Raw genomic sequence first — 23,146 nt, 5'->3', positions numbered from 1 at the left:
TAAATGATGTGATGATGCAGAAAAGACGCATGTGCCCCATCGGATCAACCCAAAGGGCAATTAAAAAATGTGACAATGTAGACTGAATGTTTTGTATTTAACACGTTACCAAACCAATAGTCTACAACCCATAGCCTAATTTCACTGATATTGTAGGCTAAAGACCCTCGAATCATTATTGTGTTTAACAAGGTACATTAGGCCTACTGTGAATTTCATTTGTGTAATTTCAGGGTATGGGGAAGCCTACAGCGCATCTTTTTTTATACAGGCCAGCATTTTATACAGCCTTAAAGAATGAATCAAAATACAAAAAATATATATATTTTATTTGAAACCCAAAAATGTATATTGAGTATTTGTTCATGGTACGTGCTATTCCCCTGTGCTCTATATGAACTTCCCTATTGCAGCTCGGTATTTTCTTGCTCTGGATAGCGTTTTAAGTTCGACATTTTTTAACCACGCATTTGTTTACCCATTACACGTTGTTTGCTTATATAGGCTAAACGTTTGGGCTGCTCTTTCGTTTTGTGTTGCAGTTCTGTAGCCTATTTAACATCGATATTCCCATCAGCTGCTACAGGCTATTCAGAAGTTGTGGCTACTGTTGCCTGCGTTTCTCCGGCCCATTGTGAGAGGAGCCCCCTCGGTCCCTCTCTTCTCTTCTCTTCTCTCCCTCTGAGCTCAGCCGGTCAGGCCGGTGGACTGCAGATGACTCACGCCCCAGAGCGGCACATCAGCGTGCTGCACATCAGCGACATCAGCGAGCTGCATGGAAGCTCGATAATACCGGGGGAATACCGCGACCAGAGACCCGACTGTCAGACTAGCCTCCTGCCTTTCCCGGGGCGCACATTCATCACTCGGGCGGATAGATATGTTTGTTGTAATGTGCACGTGTGCTTTTGGCGAAGACATGGCTGCGCAGATGGAGGAGATTGGCGGATTAGAGCGAGTGGAAGGTAAGAGGACACACACACACACTTAGTCATTCACACACACACATGCGCACGCACTCACACACGTCCGCGCTTTTCTCGGAAAACGATGCAGAACAAAGAACAAAGAACAAGAGTAATGTTTCCCTCTCGTTTACACTTCTAAAGCCTTTTCTTGGCCTTTATAGCCTACAGGATGTGGTTGCACGCAGGTATAGTCTATTTGAGAGACTTGTGAAGTGAATACGAAGAAAAAAATACAGGCCTATGTGCCGAACAGCCAGTAGAATATTTGAGCATTAAACAACATGAATCGGCCTCCCATTACGAACGTAAATGCAGTTATTTTAACAAAATATGCCCACGTGGAAATGTTGAGGCACACGACTTTAAAACCTGTGGTGTAGCTATTATATTAGGTGTATGTGAGTGCGCGTGTTTCCCATGTGGGAAAACCACACCACAAAACGGATATCTGTCAACCGTGATTAAATAGCTGAATAACTCCCGTTCGTGTTTCGGTTGATTTCTTAAAAAGCAATGCTGGTAGAAAGAAAACCCGTTGCTCTGAAAGTGCTTCACTCTACCCAAACTCTGAAATCCCAAAACCTTAACCCTTGAAACCAACTTGCTTCTCTAACATCCAACTCATAGTGTGCATTTTATTGAACGTGTCCCTTTCCCCACCCTGCCACAAGTAAATTGTTTTGCATTGAGTTTTATGGATACACTTGGTCGAGGCACTTGTAGATAGGCTTTTTACGGCACAAATTCAAGAGCCATGCCAAAACAAATAAATTATCTTGGTCGGATCCCCCCTAAGAATGCGATTTTACATGCAATCTGAGCCCGAAGTGTGAGCGTGTTGTGGCTGGGGGGGGGGGGCACCAGGGAGGAGAGGATGTAGGCCTATGTCCAATAGGTATGCAGGATGTTGCCACAGTAGTGTCTGACGCATCACCACTGCTCCAGTAGATGTGGAGAATGTGATTTATTGTCAGATCTAAGCACACGACCCATTCCCTTGACCTTTCGTGAATGCCACATGTTTTGGACGGAGGCTTATTTCACACACACACACACACACAAAATGATTTTTCGTGTATATTACACATCATTTCGCGTGCATGTCATGCATTTTACTTTCTCATGTTTTTAGGGGAAGCTCAACATGTAGCTTGCAACTTAGTCTTTACTTCATAGCTCAATTAATTTACCACTATACAATCTCTACCAGCTTAATAGCCCCGTCATGCTATTTATTATAGGCTGCTTTTATTTAAATCAATAATTTAATTGATGTGAAATGTAATTTAATATAGGCCTAGTTCTATACAATCATTTAATATAGCCTACATTACAATCAAACATAGTCCATTATCAGTTGGCTACTTTATTTAATTGACAGTGGAGGGGTAACATAGTTTTAATTTCAGCATGATTATTTCATCAACATTTTTGAATAATAATTGTACTACATTAATCCTCAATTAAAAACAACAACATTTCAATCAAAGAATTGGTGCATCAATTTTTGATGACCAACAATATTCGTGTGCAATAGGCTATTCGTCTGTCAAATTTCAACATTCTTTCAAATCTAAAACATATCACAAATCACAGCACAATAAATGAACACTGTCTATTTTATGGACAGGGATATAGCCTGTAGTCTAGCGATGTGTTACCTATCAACGTACCAATAAATAATTCATAAGGACGCCAATGGATCTTAGAATTAGGAAATATGCTGTGTGTAGCCTATGGATGGCGTATAGCTCTATTGTGCAACCCATTAACTAACCCTCCAGGCCTGAGGTTGTATAGGGACGTCCCCCTTCCACTCCGACGAAGCTGAGACACACCGATGCCGGCTGCAGAGTGGCAGGACCGGCCTGGTGGTGTTTATTTTCAAATCAAATCAAATTGTATGTGTCACATGCGCCGAATACAACAGGTGTAGTAGACCGTACAGTGAAATGTTTACTTACAAGCCCTTAACCAACAATTCAGTCTTAAGAAAAATAAGTGTTAAGAAAGTATCTACTAAATTAAACTGAAGTAAAAAAAACTGCAATAATAAATAATTAAAGAGCAACAATAAAATAACAGTAACCAGGCTATGTACAGGGGGTACCAGTACAGAGTCAATGTGCGGTGGTACAGGTTAGTCAAGGTCATTTACATAATATGTACATGTAGGTAGAGGTAAAGTGGCTATGCACAGATAATAAACAGAGAGTAGCAGCAGCTAAAAATGGGGGGGGGTCAATGTAAATAGTCCTACTGTAGCCTACTGTAGCTATATGTCAACTATGATTTGAGAAAAAGTATAAAAAAGCTAAATATGGAGATAGCAAGGCTACTTGTTAGACCGTTCTGGTAATCCAGATTCATAAATTTAACAGTTGTGGGGGGTGTAAGAGCAAATGCGCCCAATCTCATTCATGGAGTGTTATGGCCCTCCCCCACTGTCCCACGGTCTCCTCTCCCCTCCCTCCGGAAAAGAAAGGAAAATGCAGCTCTCTTCTCTCTTAGGTACTTCCTTAGCTGAGAGAGTGAGTGTAATGTTTACTGTTCATTTTATTGTTTATTTCACTTTTGTATATTATCTACTTCACTTGCTTTGGCAATGTTAACATATGTTTCCCATGCCAATAAAGCCCCTTGAATTGAATTGAGAGAGAGAGACAGCATTCCCTACCCCATATGCCCCCCTAGGCAAAACTATGACAACATAACAAACCAAAAACAGGTCACAACTCCTGCAGCTATGGCGCACGCTGGGTATGTACATAGTCAATGGTAGGCTTCGAGGGGACTCTTATGGTAGGTACACCTATAGCTCATCTCTTGGCTGTAGTACTGTTGACTACTTTATCACTGACCTCAACCCAGAGTCTCTCAGAGCGTTCACAGTCATTCCACTGACACCCCTATCAGATTACAGCAAAATCACAGTCTACTTGAACAGAGCAATGCTCAATCATGAGGCATCAAAGCCAAAGGAACTGAGTAATATTAAGAAATGCTATAGATGGAAGGAATGTAGTGTGGAAACCTACCAAAAAACAATTAGGCAACAACACATTCAATCCCTTTTAGACAACTTCCTGGACAAAACATTCCATTGTAATAGTGAAGGTGTAAACTTGGCAGTATAAAATCTTAACAGTATATTTGACCTCTCAGCTTCCCTATTAAATAAAAAAAAAAAAAAATAGGAAACTGAAGAAAATGAACAACAATGACAAATGGTTTGATGAAGAATGCAAAAACCTAAAAAAGAAATTGAGAAACCTGTCCAACCAAAAACACAGAGACCCAGGAAACCTGAGTCTACACCTTCACTATGGTGAATCCCTAAAACAACACAGAAATACACTACAGAAAAAGAAGGAACAGCACGTCAGAAATCAGCTCAATGTAATTGAATAATCCATAGACTCTAACCACTTCTGGGAAATTTGGAAAACACTAAACAAACAACAACACAAATAATTATCTATCCAAAATGGAGATGTATAGGTAAATCACTTCTCCAATCTTGTTAGCTCAATAACAAAGAACAAACAGCAAAAACATATACATGATCAAATACAAATTTTCGAATCAACTATTAAAGACTACCAGAACCCACTGGATTCTCCAATTGCCTTGAATGAACTCCTGGACAAAATAAAACCCCTCCAACCCAACTAACTCTTTAACATCATCCTTAGCTCTGGCATCTTCTCCAATATTTGGAACCAAGGACTGATCACCCCAATCCACAAAAGTGGAGACAAATTTGACCCCAATAACTACCGTGGGATATGCGTCAACAGCAACCTTGGGAAAATCCTGTGCATTATCATTAACAGCAGACTTGTACATTTCCTCAGTGAAAATAATGTACTGAGCAAATATCAAATAGGCTTTTTACCAAATTATCGTACGCCAGACCACGTATTCACCCTGCACACCCTAATTGACAAACAAACCCAAACAAAGGCAAAGTCTTGTCATGCTTTGTTGAGTTAAAAAAAAAACGTTGACTCAATTTGGCATGAGGGTCTGCTTTACAAATTGATGGAAAGTGGTGTTGACATTATAAAATCCATGTACACAAACAACAAGTGTGCAGTTAAAATAGGCAAAAAACACACACATTTCTTCCCATAGGGCCGTGGAGTGAGACAGGGGTGCAGCGTAAGCCCCACCCTCTTCAACATTTATATCAACGAATTGGCGATGGCAGTAGAACAGTGTGCAGCATCCGGCCTCACCCTACTAGAATCTGAAGTCAAATGTCTACTGTTTGCTGATGATCTGGTGCTTCTGTCACCAACCAAAGAGGGCCTACAGCAGCACCTATATATTCTGCACAGATTCTGCCAGACCTGGGCCCTGACAGTAAATCTCAGTAAGACCAAAATAATGGTGTTCCAAAAAAGGTCCAGCCGCCAGGACCACAAATGCAAATTACATCTAGACAACGTTGCCCTATAGCACACAAAAACCTTGGTATAAACATCAGCATCACAGGTAACTTCCACAAAGCTGTGAACGATCTGAGAGACAAGGCAAGAAGGGCCTTCTATGCCATCAAAAGGAACATCAAATTCGACATACCAATTAGGATCTGGCTAAAAATACTTGAATCAGTTATAGAACCCATTGCTCTTTATGGTTGTGAGGTCTGGGGTCTGCTTACCAACCAAGAATTCACAAAATGGGACAAACACCAAATTGAGACTCTGCATACAGAATTCAACAAAAATATCCTCAGTCTACAATGTAAAACACCAAATAATGCATTCAGAGCAGAATTAGGCCGATACCCGCTAATGATCAAAATCCAGAAAAGAGACGTTAAATTCTACAACTACCTAAAAGGAAGCGATCCCCCAAACCTTCCATAACAAAGCCATCACCTACAGAGAGATGAACCTGGAGAAGAGTCCCCTAAGCAAGCTGGTCCTGGGGCTCTGTTCACAAACACAAACAGACCCCACAGAGCCCCAGGACAGCAACACAATTAGACCCAACCAAATCATGAGAAAAAAAAATGATAATTACTTGACACATTGGAAAGAATTAATCAAAAAACTGAGCAAACTAGAATGCTATTTGGCCCTAAACAGAGTACACAGTGGCAGAATACCTGACCACTGTGACTGACCCAAACTTAAGGAAAGCTTTGACTATGTACAGACTCAGTGAGCATAGCCTTGCTATTGAGAAAGGCTGCCGTAGGCAGACCTGGCTCTCAAGAGAAGACAGGCTATGTGCACACTGCCAACAAAATGAGGTGGGAACTGAGCTGCACTTCCTAACCTCCTACCGAATGTATGACCATATTAGAGACACATATTTCCCTCAGATTACACAGATCCACAAAGAATTCGAAAACAAACCCAATTTTGATAAACTCCCATATCTACTGGGTGAAATACCACAGTGTGCTGTCACAGCAGCAAGATTTGTGACCTGTTGCCACAAGAAAAGGGCAACCAGTGAAGAACAAACACCATTGTAAATACAACCCATATTAATGTTTATTTATTTTCCATTTTGTACTTTAACCATTTGCACATCGTTACAACACTGTATATATACATAATATTACATTTGTAATGTCTTTATTCTTTTGGAACTTCTGTGAGTGTAATGTTTACTGTTCAATTTAATTGTTTATTTCACTTTTGTATATTATTTACTTCACTTGCTTTAGCAATGTTAACATATGTTTCCCATTCCAATAAAGCCCCATGAATTGAATTGAATTGAGAGACAGAGAGCGAAAGAGAGAGAGGGAGATAGATGGTCATCGCAATGCATATTGTAGTAAGCATTTCACTGTTAGTCTACACCTATTGTTTAGGAATCATGTGACAAATAACATTTGATTTGATTTTGGTTTGATCACCAAGCAGAGGCTAACTAAAAGCTGGCTAACATGTGCCTTCCAGGAGTATCAACATGCCATATATCTCAGACTACACAGGGCTGTGAAGACTCTCTGGCCCAGCTCGCTAATTACTCATTACATACCGTGTAATTATACGTTTGGCTTATTGTTAGAACCAACAGACAGATGACTGAATGAGGCACTGAAGCCATGCCATGCGTCAGCTTATCCTCAGGTCCGTGCGATATAGAACTAGAACTTTGAGTTGGTGTGTATGCGTGTGTGTGTGTCGTTGCATAATTATTGTGTTGTTTAATTATTTAAAAAAATGAGTGCAGACAGTATAAAACCATTTTGATAAATCATATATTTGTCAACAAGCTACTCATAATGAACAACAGCCACCTATGGAGGCGAGGCGAACAATAATGCAAACAATAGATCAAAATAGAAGGTACTCGAGTAAAAAAGAAAATGATGCATTTATAAAAGCTTTGTAATTAGTTGACCATACGTTTTCCACTTATCTCTGTCAGGAAAGCCATACGCCACAGCTTCATATGATGTTAGATATTGCAGCCTAACAATCGATACACAAATAAGATCCAATTTATTTAGTGGCCTTTTTTGTTAACGAACAAGGTTGTGTGTGTGTGTGTGTGTGTGTGTGTGTGTGTGTGTGTGTGTGTGTGTGTGTGTGAGTGAGTGAGTGAGTGAGTGAGTGAGTGAGTGAGTGAGTGAGTGAGTGAGTGAGTGAGTGAGTGAGTGAGTGAGTGAGTGAGTGAGTGAGTGAGTGAGTGAGTGAGTGAGGGAAGGAGGAGTTTATCATTACCCCTCCATCCATGATCTGAACATCAATTATTAAAGGTGTTGATCGAGCGTCAATGTTCATCATACACAACAAGGCCGATTTGGCTGTCTGAATTTGGTTTGATGAAGGCTGGTCTTAACCAATCTTTTACACCTATAGTTTCTCACCCCCCAACCTGGTTTACCCTCCACGTTATCTGGTTCAGTCTCCCCATAGACCCGATGTCCCATTCACAGTTTTGTTCTAGTTCTGAACTGGAGAGGATTTCCGACATGAACAGTCAAGTGTGAAAGATTTAAAATGTTGCCTGCATGGGAAATAATCGTAAGACATTTAACATACGACAGAAGGTAAAATAAATAGGCTAATTATTTGGTCGAAATTTAGACAAAAATGTATTTATTTATGTTGGTTGTTATATATTTCATATAAATTTTCATAATTATACAGGTAGCCTATGCGATGTATTTTATTTTTTAGAGTTCAGAGATTACACAATTTGTTTTGAAAACCTGTTCCTTCGTATTCCACCATCATGCCTTCTATATATAGGTCTTTACTCTGCAGTTTTCCAACTTAATCCCAACGGCCCTTAGGCCTCCAGGCTGCATGCAAGACAACCGCCATCACCATGAGTGTCGTATGGAACAGGACAGTCATACAGTGTCATGTTGGTTTAATGTAGCCTATGGTCTCTGCCCGTGTTAATAAGCAGTCTCTCAACTGAACAGAGGACTGACTGCCAGATACCGTTGGCCATCATTTGTCTGAAGTGGTAGCCAACAAACTGGGAGGTGCTGAGGAGGCCATATTTAATACAATAAATGGTAGATGGTGTTAGATGGTAGATGGTGTTTTCCAAATATCTTTAGTGGGATGGTATGCACATTCATAAAAACACCCAGATGCTGGACTAGAGGGTAAACTGAGGAAGACCCATCTTGGCTTTGAAACGCTGCCCAACCGATTAAAATGAACGTTGAAAGTTGCCTACCAGACATATTTATTATTTACTCATTTCACAATTTCATTCACACAACATTGAACATTTCTTAGTCTTTTCAATTATTTGCCCAATCATTGAGCATAGGCCTATAGACGTAGCCTACAGTTAATGGAACGTGACAAGCGATTCAAAAGGTTTGTGTAAAGACAAAGACAATATATAATGATATGGTGTGTAAAAAAAGAGAAGAACATTCTTTTTTTAATGCATTGTTTTGGAAATGTGAATGGGGTAAATTCGTTTTTAGTTTTTCTCGTTTTAAAAGGGTTGCATTTCACAGGGGCAGAAGTTTGGAGTCAGCAGAACTGTTTCTGCTATGTTACCGAGACCATGACAAATACAATACATCATAAATTATATTCTAAACATGTGCAAAACCTTACCTTGAAATATATAACATCTGAGAGCAAATCCAAGATATCAACCACAATAGTTTTTCAGCCTTTGGATGAATTTGGATCCGAGTCATAAGAAGCATTGCACTGCATGACAGAAAACATATTTGGGAAAGTTGGTCAGATGTAGAAATGTCTCTCTTTCCAAATGTCTCTCTTTAACAGTTACAGTGTACTACATCAGTGGAGATAAAATCTGTCATGTCAGGGTTAAACATGAAGCTCACCCCCATGTCTCAAACACTAACCACAACAAACAATAACAAGTCACATGAGGTGTGGAACTCCCAAAAACATTTTACATGGTAAAATGTGATGTTGATACAAAAATACATTACAGTTCTGTAGGCTATTTTATCAAATACATTTTAAAATACTTGTAAAAAATTATAGCCTACTTCCAAGTTTGGAATTTAAAATATTAAGGATTTTCACGGTTTAATTAAATATAGGCTACTGAAGTTCTTGAACTGTATATAGGCTCATGACCAAAATTAACTGCGATGTTGTGCCATGTATTAACCTATAGGCCTAAGAAATTACAAATCTTAATTTCATGTGTGCATGCAAGGTTAGCCTACTATTTTGTGCAAAATCGCATATAGGCCAATAACAAACATAGACCCAATAACAGAATAGGCATATGTTTGTTATAGGCCTATATGTTATATGTGTTGGCTATATTATAGTTTTCTACAAAACAGCATATATATTTGACACTGACCCCTGTGCCAGCAGTGTGCGTCATTAAAATTAAGCCAATAGATAACCTCGCTATATAGTTTCCATTAGTAAACCTGTTATAGGGGCACTGAATTGTAATAGGAAGCAGCGCAGAAGTAATTTCCTCTCACCAATGCATGGACCCTCTTCTCTCTGAGCACGAAGAGAGCACATGTACGGGAAGACTTAGACTTAATCAAGTGCAAGTTGTAAAAATAATTTGCTATTTCAGTGTTTCAGTAGCCTCCAACCCTCCGACAGCTGCCCCCCTCGCCTTCCTTTGTTCTCGCCAACTCTAATAGGTTTTCCCCTGCCACACACAATTCACTTTTTTTCCTTTTTCTCCCCTCTTCCCCTTTCCCCGTTTTGTGCGGAGCCCAGTGTGGACTGGAGCATTTGAGCAATTTGAAATTAAAGCCAACAATAGGGAGCCCACTCCCGGGGACCTCTCGCTCTCCATATTACACGGAAGACGCTCGTGTGCTCTCACGCATTATTGGCAAGTCATTACGTTTCTCTGGAAACCAAACCGGGAGGGAGCGGGAGACTTCTGAGGGCTCGCGGACGGTGATGCAAGCATAATATATCCATGCACAGTGCAGTTTCTCTGATTGATTCAACCAAGATTATGTCATTACAACGTTTAAAACAAAAGTGTAATGCAATTTTGTTTAAAAAGTGTGTTTTTGCATTTCATGTGTGTAGTAAAGTGGAAGTAATTTATTGAGTTGAACATTTAATTAAAATGTAAAAAAAAATATATATATATATTGATTTGACATGCCCAGTTCTGTTAAAAAACAGTTAATAGATTATTTGGGATTATTTTAGCTCATAATTTGACTATAGAGTCTTCCAAGAGTTAAAGACAAAAATACACATGTAAACATATTATTTCAGCTCCATTCATGGTTTATGTAGGCCTTCCATGTTTTTCTCTAATTTAAGAATCAAGCAGTAATGTTTGAGAGCAGATTTGACTGTATACAATTACCCCACTCATTCTAACCCCCGAGTAATTCCACATACATTTCTCCCTCACGGTGCCTATTCCTTAATCCATTTTGCAACACACACACACACGCACGCACACACGCACGCACGCACACACACACGGGGATGATATATAGGCCGAATTGGAAAGGCAATGACAGTGACACAAACACTTATGTTTTATTCAGGCCTAATGTAAAGGCAGTGGGCAGACTGTCAGATGTGTATAGGCTAATAGTGTTTGCAACCAACAAAAAACCTGGACCATGCATGCATCATGCAATTCACCATGAAAGATTCATATGCAAATAGAAGTTGACCTACAGTGTCTTAGTGCTCAATGAATTACATTATATTCTTTGAGAGCAAAAGTATGTCTAGGTTTTCTAAACATGGTTTTAAACTATAGGCCTTGGCTACATCTTTATGCTATTTAAAAAAATCTTCAATGACAACAATAGCCTACAAACAATGGAGAAATCGTCATACGTGTTTTTGTTATGATAAGGTATGCATAATGCATATTTTTAAATACCTCATGTTGGTATTTGGTGGATACAATGCTGCCAATCGCAATTCACCATTTGTAAAAACCACGCATGGCAGTAGCTAGTGTTACAAAAGTTTCCAAAGCAAACACATTCGTTTTAAAAGGCCATGTGGAGTCAAAATGGCGCCACGCAAACTGGCAACACTTTTTGAGCCAATCACATCCACCCTTCCTGCGCTGTCACTGGCCATTCGTGATTACGCACTTCCACTTTCCGACCGGCCGCTTCTTCTCGCTCGCGCTGTGTGTAGCCTTCGCTGAAGTGGAAAAAATACGGTGTCGAAACGGATTGTAAACACGACTAAAACATGACATTTCGGCCAAGTGAGACCAAAAGCGTTGTCACAGTGGGTAGATGAGGATCTTCTGCAAAGGTTTAGGCTCATCTTTGTTGTCTTCGCATGTTCACTTTCTCCGTAGATGGTCTCCGGCGAGCTGTGCCTGGCAGCGGACAACGAATTTTTGGCAAATAATATGAAGGAGATGATTGGAGGTTGCTGCGTGTGCTCAGACGAGAGAGGCTGGGCAGAAAACCCTCTCGTCTACTGTGACGGTCACGGCTGCAATGTTGCAGTCCATCAAGGTAAACACCGAATAAAGTCAAATGCATGTAACATGACATTTGCTTGACTAACATCCGATAACTAACGTTACTAGCTAAGGCTAGCTATCGCGGTTGATCGTCTGCAATGAAGCTGGCTAGCTATCAACGTTAGCTGGGGTGTATTCATTACGTTGATTCTGTTGCAAAAGAATCTCAAAAATGGAAGCAAACGGAACGAAACGGGGAGTGTTCTACCTGCGTTTGTCCAGTAGGAATGGTCGTTTTCTATGTTTGGTTCGGTTTGGTTTTTAAACGATTTCCGTAATGAATCCTGCCCTACTCTAGCTATTTTTGCTATGAGCTAGCTAGCGAACTATTCCGCTAGCCAATAGCCAAGGTTATATTGTTAGTTAGCTAACGTTAGTTATATTCAATCGACAGTTGTGCGCGCGTATAGTGTGGTAATGTTAATAATTGGTTAAGATAAAGTAGCTAACATGTTATTTAATTTCTACGAGTTGTATAGCCAAGAAAACATTACAGCCTATCTTGACAACTACAGACATTTGTTACTTTAGTCAACTCCATACCTACGCTACCTAGCTAGCCTTCCTGTCTAGTAGGTATGGAGTTGGCTAAAGTAACCAACATTTCTGCAGTTGTCAACATTGGCTGTAATGTTATCCTGGCTATACAATTTGTAGAATTTAGCAAACATGTTGGCTACAAGGTCTTACCCACTTATACACATTACCACACTATATCCGTGATGATAGCCAACTACTAAATCATATTTGCCCAATATATTGCGAGATAAGTTTTGTAAACGATAGTGCCACGCGGTTAGGGAACTGGCTAAGTTGTTATACAGAAGGAACCAGGCTGTGTAGCTAGCTTAAGATTGTCTGCAACACACTAAACCCAAACAAGACAGATGTTTTCACAGATCCAAACAACAATGTCAATGGTACTCAGATTCTGTTGACAAAGTCACAATCAGAACTAGGCTTACTGACTCTGGTATCCAGTCAATACTGGTGATTTTTGTTTTGTGAGAGAGAAAGTCGTGATCATTGTCATGCTTCGTTTCTTAGTTGTCATAATTCTGGTGAATTGAATATCTGGCCTCATACCCATACAACTAACACACCTATTTGTACATGCTTTAGACCCTTGCTATTAAATACACACCCACCCATTCGTTTTAAATGTGAATTAATTGGGTCAAAATTATTGACATTTTTCATTTAACCTTTATTTAACTTAGTGAAGTTAGTTAAGAACAAATTCTTATTTACAATGACAGCCAAACCTGGACGATGCTAGGCCAATTGTGCGCCGCCCTATGGGACTCCCAATCACGACGGGGTGTGATACAGCCTGGATTAGGACCAGGGACTGTAGTGACGCCTCTTGCAATGAAATACAGTGCCTTACACTGCTGTGCCACACGGGAGTCTAAATGTAATCTGTAGCTAACCAACACATTGTGACACGGTTGTACAATTCACTGACCCCTCTGTCTACAACAATAGACAACGCTACCCTTTTTATTATCAGTGGATTATTTCTGTTGATTAGAGCTGTCCCCGACAAAAAAAATCTTGGTCGACCTGAGAGTCGTCCTGTTCTTTTGACCAATCGATTGGTCGAAATGTTTTAACTTATTTTTCCATATATAGACACACACCCTATGTGTTTGAATAAAATAAACTACATATGCACTGAGCTTGTCAGATACTTTAAGCACATTGTTTGATTAAATAATTAAGACACACATGACTCGAGAATTAGCCTGATGGTCACACTGTATTAAAAAAAAAATGCAGCGAGTCCCTGTGTGACTAGCACACGTTGTCTCGCTCTACTCCCTACTGCTGCAAAAATGCACCCCTGCACAGCAAGTGTTTATTGCTCACACAGTGTTTATTGGTGCTGAAGCTGCAACACCATTTCAGCCATTTAGTTTGTTACTTCTTTCTGACTGAACAGTTCTGTTACTGGAGTCCCTCATTTGTTTAGGGAAAACATTCCCTATTCCCTCAACCCTTGCTCTCTTTATGTGAAACATGTAAGCATACCATGCATGTGACCAATAGGGCTTGACCTATAGCCTATCATAATCACATCAATAAATTGGTTATAACAAGCTCCAAACACAGTAACACGTGACAGCAAAATGGATGCAGAGGATGTGAAAAAGAAACTCGAACTGGGCAGATGTTTACTGGTTGCTCAGGAGGGAAAGGGGAAGTCAGATCGTGGAAGACATTTGACTTAGTTGTGGAAACTACTGGAGATAAAGAAAAAGGAAGTTATAGGAGCAAGCGTTGTGTGAGTATTATGTGTGCCTAACTGTTGCTGTTAAATTACAATATAACTTTTTCTGACCTTTTGGAAGAGTGTAAACAACACTAAATAAATAAGTGTACCAGAGAGGCTGATCTAACAACAACAAAAAATGTATATGAAGCCTTTATTACAGCTGACCAAAAATAGTTGCATGCATGCATTCATTTGCGGTTTATTGCCTCATGAAATTATTCAATGCTCTCTTTGTTATTTAATTTTAAAACTAAAATGCTTAGTTGCATTTCAAAGCATGAATGTCTCGTATGCAGTTTGATGTCATGAACAAATTAATCATTGATACATATTGAAATATAGGCCTAAGTAAGTTAGAGTATAAGACTTAACAGGATGTGCTCTTAGGCCTACAAGTAATACAAGGCTACTAATGATAACAACATTACTTATTATTATAACGATGATCATCATAATAAGAAGGAGATCAAGAAAAAGGAGGATATGTGAGCAAGAGCTGCGTGCATATGTGACAAACAGGTGCTTTTACTTTACAGTATCATTTTTCTGCCTGTTTGGAACAGTGTAAACAACACTAAATCAATTATGGGTGGTCACAAGCGATCAAACAAAGCCGAGCTGCTTGAATTTTTGCGCCATAGTGGCATAAAGTCACCCAACATCAATGTGATAGTCTGGTGGAAAGCATGCAAAGACGCATGAAACCTGTGATTGAAAATTAGGGTTATTCCAACAAATATTGATTTCTGAACTCTTCCTAAGTTAAAACATTCATATTGTGTTGTTTAAAAATCAATATGAACTTATTTTTTTTGCATTATTCGAGATCTGACAACAATGCATCTTTTTTTGTTATTTTGACCAGTTATCATTTTCTGCAAATAAATGCTTTAAATTAGAGGTTGACCGATTATGATTTTTCAATACCGATACCGATTATTGGAGGACCAAAAAAATGCCCATACCGATTAATCGGACGATTAAAAAAATAAATATATAATGTATTTGTAATAATGACAATTACAACAATACTGAATGAACACTTATTTTAACTTAATATAATACATAAATAAAATCAATTTAGCCTCAAATAAATAATGAAACATGTTCAATTTGGTTTAAATAATGCAAAAACAAAGTGTTGGAGAAGAAAGTAAAAGTGCAATATGTGCCATGTAAGAAAGCTAACGTTTAAGTTCCTTGCTCAGAACATGAGAACATCTGAAAGCTGGTGGTTCCTTTTAACATGAGTCTTCAATATTCCCAGGTATGAAGTTCTAGGTTGTAGTTATTATAGGAATTATAGGACTATTTCTCCCTATACGTTTTGTATTACATATACCTTTGACTATTGGATGTTCTTATAGGCACTTTAGTATTGCCAGTGTAACAGTATAGCTTCCATCCCTCTCCTCGCTCCTACCTGGGCTGGAACCAGGAACACATCGAGAACAGCCACCCTCGAAGCAGCGTTACCCATGCAGAGCAAGGGAACAACTACTCCAAGTCTCAGAGCGAGTGACGTTTGAAACGCTATTAGCGCGCACCCTGCTAACTAGCTAGCCATTTCACATCGCTATTAGCGCGCACCCTGCTAACTAGCTAGCCATTTCACATCGGTTACACCAGCCTAATCTCGGGAGTTGATAGGCTTGAAGTCAAACAGCGCAATGCTTGAAACATTGCGAAGAGCTGCTGGCCAAACGCACGAAAGTGCTGTTTGAATGAATGCTTACGAGCCTGCTGGTGCCTACCATCGCTCAGTCAGACTGCTCTATCAAATCATAGACTTAATTATAACATAATAACACACAGAAATACGAGCCTTAGGTCATTAATATGGTCGAATCCGGAAACTATCATCTCAAACAAGACGTTTATTCTTTCAGTGAAATACGGAACCGTTCCGTATTTTATCCAACGGGTGGCATCCATAAGTCTAAATATTCCTGTTACATTGCACAACCTTCAATGTTATGTCATAGTTATGTAAAATTCTGGCAAATTAGTTCGCAATGAGCCAGGCGGCCCAAACTGTTGCATATACCCTGACTCTGCGTGCAATGAACGCAAGAGAAGTGACACAATTTCACCTGGTTAATATTGCCTGCTAACCTGGATTTCTTTTAGCTAAATATGCAGGTTTAAAAATATATACTTCTGTGTATTGATTTTAAGAAAGGCATTGATGTTTATGGTTAGGTACACGTTGGAGCAACGGCAGTCCTTTTTCGCGAATGCGCACTGCATCGATTATATGCAACACAGGACACGCTAGATAAACTAGTAATATCATCAACCATGTGTAGTTATAACTAGTGATTATGATTGATTGTTTTTTATAAGATAAGTTTAATGCTAGCTAGCAACTTACCTTGGCTTCTTACTGCATTCGCGTAACAGGCGGGCTCCTCGTGAGGCAGGTGGTTAGAGCGTTGGACTAGTTAACCATAAGGTTGCAAGATTGAATCCCTGAGCGGACAAGGTAAAAATCTGTCGTTCTGCTTCTGAACAAGGCAGTTAACCCACCGTTCCTAGGCCGTCATTGAAAATAAGAATGTGTTCTTAACTGACTTGCCTAGTTAAATAAAGGTGTAAAAAAAATATATATACAGGTTTCCTATTGTTATGAAAACTTGAAACCGACCCTAATTAATCGGCCATTCCGATTAATCGGTCGACCTCTACTCTAAATGACAATATTTGGTTAAAAAAAAATCGCGTACATTTTATTTTGCCCCTATTTTGCAGCCCTAGTGTGAGATAGGTTATTGTGGTTAAAAACTGTGTTCTCTCTGCAGCGTGCTATGGCATCGTGCAGGTGCCCACTGGACCCTGGTTCTGCAGGAAGTGTGAATCTCAGGAGAGAGCAGCCAGAGTGGTGAGTCTGGTCAATAGAATATCAACAATGCATTCTCAGCACTGTATTTTATGATAGAGCTTCCACTAGTATTAAGCTGGTACTTTATAGGAAATGATGTGGTATAAATAGGTACTCTCTGGCACTTCAAAGAATTCAACACAATTGGCAACTACCTGGTAGAGCTGGGACAGTAAACCAAAAACGATTGTTACCGACCATACTGATCACTTATCGCAGGCATTTTGCATATGTCGTTCATTGCAGTAAGTAGCCTATACTAGAGATATGTGAGGTTTGAACTTAAACATATTATGAACTTAAACTTATGCTATTTGTTATCACATTAATTCAGGCAATTTATGGTGATATATGGTGATATGGATGTTTGTCCATATCGCCCAGCTCTACTACCTGGCAGTAAAGACTACCATGTGGTGCTTGTATTAACCAATCCAAAAAAAACAAGTAGAACATTGGTTAATATTACAGTGACAGAGTCGGTCATGTCTGTGGAAGCAACAGACATGCCTAAGAAACACCCCAGAGTATTTCTCATCCTGGCTGTAGAAATGGTTAAACAGTGGTGTCATAGTCTCTTATGATATTTTGTGGACAAAAACTGGCAGGGATGTTGAGGGATGGCATGCATCCTGTGGGAGGGGTGGAGTAACGGGTGTGAAATTGTCACGACTGGAGAGATAAAAACACACGCACACGGACACAGACACACAGGAAAGGGAAGCAGTCTTGGGCAGCAGTATGTTTGTACTGTAGGAAAAGCTGAGGCTTGAAGCCAACTAGGCCCTCCCTTCCTATGCTATGGGGTGGAACCCACTTACACTTATTTGATAAGTGTTGGATCACTGATTACCCAAAAGTGTGTGTTAGAAAGAGATTAGGGTACATGCTTGCAAGTGTATCTAAATCAAATGTATTGATATAGCCCTTCTTACATCAGCTGATATATCAGTGCTGTACAGAAACCCAGCCTAAAACCCCAAACAGCAAGCAATGCAGGTGTTGAAGCACGGTGGCTTGGAAAAACTCCCAAGAAAGGCCAAAACCTAGGAAGAAACCTAGAGAGGAACCAGGCTATGAGGGGTGGCCAGTCCTCTTCTGGCTGTGCCGGGTGGAGATTATAACAGAACATGGCCAAGATGTTCAAATGTTCATAAATGACCAGCATGGTCAAATAATAATCACAGTGAACAGGACAGGGTTCCATAGCCGCAGGCAGAACAGTTGAAACTGGAGCAGCAGCACGGCCAGGTGGACTGGGGACAACAAGGAGTCATCATGCCAGATAGTCCTGAGGCATGGTCCTAGGGCTCAGGTCCTCCGAGAGAAAGAGAGAATTAGAGAGAGCATACTGAAATTCACACAGGACACCAGATAAGACAGGAGAAATACTCCAGATATAACAGACTGACCCAAGCCCCCCGACACATAACCTACTGCAGCATAAATACTGGAGGCTGAGACAGGAGGGGTCAGGAGACACTTTGGCCCCATCCGATGATACCCCCAGACAGGGCCAAACAGGCAGGATATAACCCCACCCACTTTGCCAAAGCACAGCCCCACACCACTAGAGGGATAAGAGGCAGAGAATCCCAGTGGAGAGAGGGGAACCGGCCAGGCAGAGACAGCAAGGGCGGTTTGTTGCTCCAGTGCCTTTCCCGCTCACCTTCACACTCCTGGGCCAGACTACACTCAATCATAGGACCTACTGAAGAGATGAGTCTTCAATAAAGACTTTAAGGTTGAGACCGAGTCTACGTCTCTCACATGGGTAGGCAGACCATTCCATAAAAATGGAGCTCTATAAGAGAAAGCCCTGCCTCCAGCTGTTTGCTTAGAAATTCTAGGGACAATTAGGAGGCCTGCGTCTTGTGACCGTAGCGTACGTGTAGGTATGTACGGCAGGACCAAATCAGAAAGATAGGTAGGAGCAAGCCCATGTAATGCTTTGTAGGTTAGCAGTAAAACCTTGAAATCAGCCCTTGCCTTAACAGGAAGCCAGTGTAGGAATGCTAGCACTGGAGTAATATGATCAAATTTTTTGGTTCTAGTCAGGATTCTAGCAGCTGTATTTAGCACTAACTGAAGTTTATTTAGTGCTGTATCCGTGTAGCCGGAAAGTAGAGCATTGCAGTAGTCTAACCTAGAAGTAACAAAAGCATGGACTAAGTTTTCTGCATCATTTTTGGACAGAAAATGTCTGATTTTTGCAATGTTACGTAAATGGAAAAAAGCTGTCCTTGAAAAGGAGATCAGGGTCCAGAGTAACGCCGAGGTCCTTCACAGTTTTATTTGAGACGACTGTACAAACATCAAGATTAATTGTCAGATTCAACAGAAGATCTCTTTGTTTCTTGGGACCTAGAACAAGCATCTCTGTTTTGTCCGAGTTTAAAAGTAGAAAGTTTGCTTATGTCTGAAACACAGGCTTCCAGCGAGGGCAATTTTGGGGCTTCACCATGTTTCATTGAAATGTACAGCTGTGTGTCATCCGCATAGCAGTGAAAGTTCACATTATGTTTTCGAATGACATCCCCAAGAGGTAAAATATATAGTGAAAGCAATAGTGGTCCTAAAATGGAACCTTGAGGAACACCGAAATTTACAGTTGATTTGTCAGAGGACAAACCATTCACAGAGACAAACTGATATCTTTCCGACAGATAAGATCTAAACCAGGCCAGAACTTGTCCGTGTAGACCAATTTGGGTTTCCAATCTCTCCAAAAGAATGTGTGATCGATGATATCAAAAGCAGCACTAAGGTCTAGGAGCATGAGGACAGATGCAGAGCCTATACTATAGTATATATCTGCATGATAAAGAGTTTTGCTAATTGCCCATGTCTCCCTCCCTCCTGTTTCTCTCTCTGCAGAGATGTGAGCTTTGCCCCCACAAAGACGGCGCCCTCAAGAGGACCGATAACGGAGGTAAGAATCACCTATATGTCTGGGATAGGTGTGTTGTGAGTAGGGATGTGACAAACAGAAACATTTTCTTAACGTTTAAACTGCCATTTTTTTTGGCATTATGTTCGAAAAAGTAATACAATTCCATGTGAATTCACAATGTGGCTGCGGGGCTGCCAGCGATGGTTTGGGTCTCACTGTGTGTCCCTTACAGATGGTTAAAGGTGCTACACAGGATTTTTGTATATAATTTTTGCATTGTAATTTCAGAAAATGTCCATAATATATCTGCAGTAATAGTGGAATGATAGTCTTTCACAGTATTACTTACCCGTAAGTGTTGTGATTGGCTGTGATATTCCCCTATTGATTTATCCCGCCGGACCGGCATCTGACTTTGTGGCTATGCTATCTAGTGGAAATCGGGTCAAGCGGGCAATGTAGAAATCGTTCGTTAATTTCCTGGTTGCTGCACTGTTTGCTCAGTTTCAGTTTATATGAGAAAACATGCACTGAATATTGTAGGCTATGATTAACCATCTGTAAGGGACACACAGTGAGACCCAAACCATCGCTGGCAGCACCACAGCTTTTTACAGCTTTTTGAAGCTAGTGGACCAAAACTGAAAGTAAAAGGCTCAAGTGCGAGTCTCCGCCATGTTCGATTCTCTGCCATTAGCACAGTTAAAATGATGGATGGAACCCTTGTATTCGGTACATGGGAATTTATCTGCAAAATGTATTTTTATGTCCACTACGTCATCACACACAGATGTTTATTCACAACAAGTAAATTTGATGGAAACATCTCTGGTGGGAAAATGTGCATATTGTTATTATGTAGATTTTAGAAATTTGCATAAATCTGTCGCAATTGGATGGAAACCTAGCTAGTGATGTTCTTTTTTCCCTCAGTTGGGTTTAGTGCCTGGTCTTGTCCACTCTGTTCTAATGAGTCCTGTGTGGCTTGTGGACATTGTAGAGGGAAACAGACATACGTGTACATGAGAGTCTTATCTCTTAGTGATGGGGTCATAATATTTTGTAGCTTAAACTGTTCAAAAGATAGAGACACATTTGTAGGAAGAAAACAGAAACCTCTGTTTATTACAACCACCTCTAGCGGCCACGGGAGGTTACTGACGTAACCCCGGTTTTATGAACCAAGCCCCTAGTTTGGGAAACGCTGATATGGAGCCTCCTTGATCTGAGTAATCCCATCAACTATTGACACACAGGCTGTTGGCCTCTAACAAGGTTCTGTGGTTAGCCAATGCATATTTTGTCTCATTAATGGGATGTGTGCTGCCTGTTGTGTGTGTTTATGAGGGGGCGAGCCAGGCTTGGGTAAATAGGGCTGAGAGGAGGCTCCTCTCTGGGTTCACCAGGAGGTCACAGCGAAGAATAAACATGAATGGAACGTACACTATAAATACAAAAGTATGTGGACACCCCTTCAATTTAGTTGATTCGGCTATTTCAGCCACAACAGGTGTAAAAAATCGAGCACAGCCATGCAATCTCCATAGACAAACAATAGGCAGTAGAATGGCCTTACTGAAGAGCTCTGTTACTTTCAATGTGACACCATCATAGGATGCCACCTTTCCAACAAGTCAGTAAGGCAAATTTCTGCCCTGCTAGAGCTGCCCTTGTCAACTGTAAGTGCTGTTATTGTGAAGTGGAAATGTCTAGGAGCAACAACGGCTCAGTCTCAAAGTGGTAGGCCACACAAGCTCACAGAAAGGGAAAGGGGGATACCTAGTCAGTTGTACAACTGAATGCCTTCAACTGAAATGTGTCTTCCGCATTTAACCCAACTCTCCTGAATCAGAGAGGTGCGGGGGTGACGGGAAATCTTAATGCAACAGCATACAATGACATTCTACACAATTCTGTGCTTCCAACTTTGTGACAACAGTTTGGGGGAAGGCCCTTTCCTGTTTCAGCATGACAATGCCCCATGTGTGTAACAGTATAACTTTAGTTTGTCCCCTCGCCCCGACCCGGGCGCGAACCAGGGACCTTCTGCACACATCAACAACAGTCACCCACGAAGCATCGTTACCCATCGCTCCACAAAAGCCGCGGCCCTTGCAGAGCAAGGGGAACCACTACTTCAAGGTCTCAGAGCAAGTGACGTCACCGATTGAAAGGCTATTAGCGCGCACCACCGCTAACTAGCTAGCCATTTCACATCCGTTACATGTGCACAAAGTGAGGTCATACAGAAATGGTTTGTCAAGATCGGTGTGGAGGAACTTGACTGGCCTGACCTCAACCCCATTGAACACCTTTGGGATGAATTGGAACGCTGACTGCGAGCCAGGCCTAACCGCCCAACATCAGTGCCCGACCTCACTATTGCTGTTGTGGCTGAAAGGAAGCAAGTTCCCACAGCAATGTCCCAACATCTAGTGGAAAGCCTTCCCAGAGAATTGGAGGTTGTTATAGCAGCAAAGGGGGGACCAACTCCATAAGAATGCCCATGATTTTGGAAAGAGATGTTCGATGAGCAGGTGTCCACATTATTTCTTGCAAAACACATTTAGCTCTATCATCTATACAGCAAGTAACTGCTTCATATGGTCAGTAAACATCAATAATCATGTCATTTCAGATACGTGAACGTACCTATTCATTTGGCATGTAGCTAGCTAGGCAAACACTATCATGTAGCTTGCTTCATCAGAGATGAGGCTTTTAGAAAGACCTTGACATTAACAAGTCCATGTCCTGGTAAAGTTGTCAGTTGTACTACTGTCTTCACCACTATAGATCAAATCAAATTGTATTTGTCACATGCGCCGAATACAACAGGTATAGTAGACCTTAACATGAAAGGCTTACTTACAAGCTCTTAACCAACAATGCCGTTTTAAGACAGAATTCAGAAAATATTAACTAAATAAACGAAAGTAAAAAATGTAATATGGGAAATGGGTTCCCGAGTGTCGCAGCTGCCTAAGGCACTGCGTCTCAGTGTTAGAGGCGTCACCACAGACCCTGGTTCGATTCCGGGCTGTATCACAACCGGACGTGATTGGGAGTCCCATAGGGCGGTGCACAATTGGCCCAGGGTCGTTTGGATTTGGCCGGTATAGGCAGTCATTGTAAATAAGAATTTGTTCTTAACTGACTAGGCTAGTTAAAGGTAAAACAAATATATAAAA

At 40.7% G+C, this 23,146-nt stretch overlaps 1 protein-coding gene across 2 annotated transcripts in view; it reads left to right on the top strand.

The window, feature by feature from the left end:
- LOC120027583 (protein AF-10-like) overlaps positions 1 to 23,146 on the top strand; it is an 87,391-nt gene continuing 64,245 nt past the window's right edge. Inside the window, exons 1-4 of one of the 2 annotated variants that reach the window (XM_038972562.1) lie at positions 1 to 965; positions 11,733 to 11,895; positions 16,983 to 17,062; positions 19,940 to 19,994. In XM_038972562.1, coding sequence (XP_038828490.1) covers positions 11,733 to 11,895; positions 16,983 to 17,062; positions 19,940 to 19,994 — 298 coding nt within the window. In that variant the 5' untranslated portion in view covers positions 1 to 965. Of the gene's footprint in view, positions 966 to 11,512; positions 11,896 to 16,982; positions 17,063 to 19,939; positions 19,995 to 23,146 lie in introns of those variants that run through there. The other variant, XM_038972563.1, reaches the window with a different exon arrangement.

Source organism: Salvelinus namaycush, chromosome 33 (assembly GCF_016432855.1).
Source record: "Salvelinus namaycush isolate Seneca chromosome 33, SaNama_1.0, whole genome shotgun sequence".
NCBI classification, from domain to species: Eukaryota; Metazoa; Chordata; class Actinopteri; order Salmoniformes; family Salmonidae; genus Salvelinus; species Salvelinus namaycush.
Note: the sequence above shows the minus strand (reverse complement) of the source record. Positions and strands in the feature narration are given on the sequence as shown.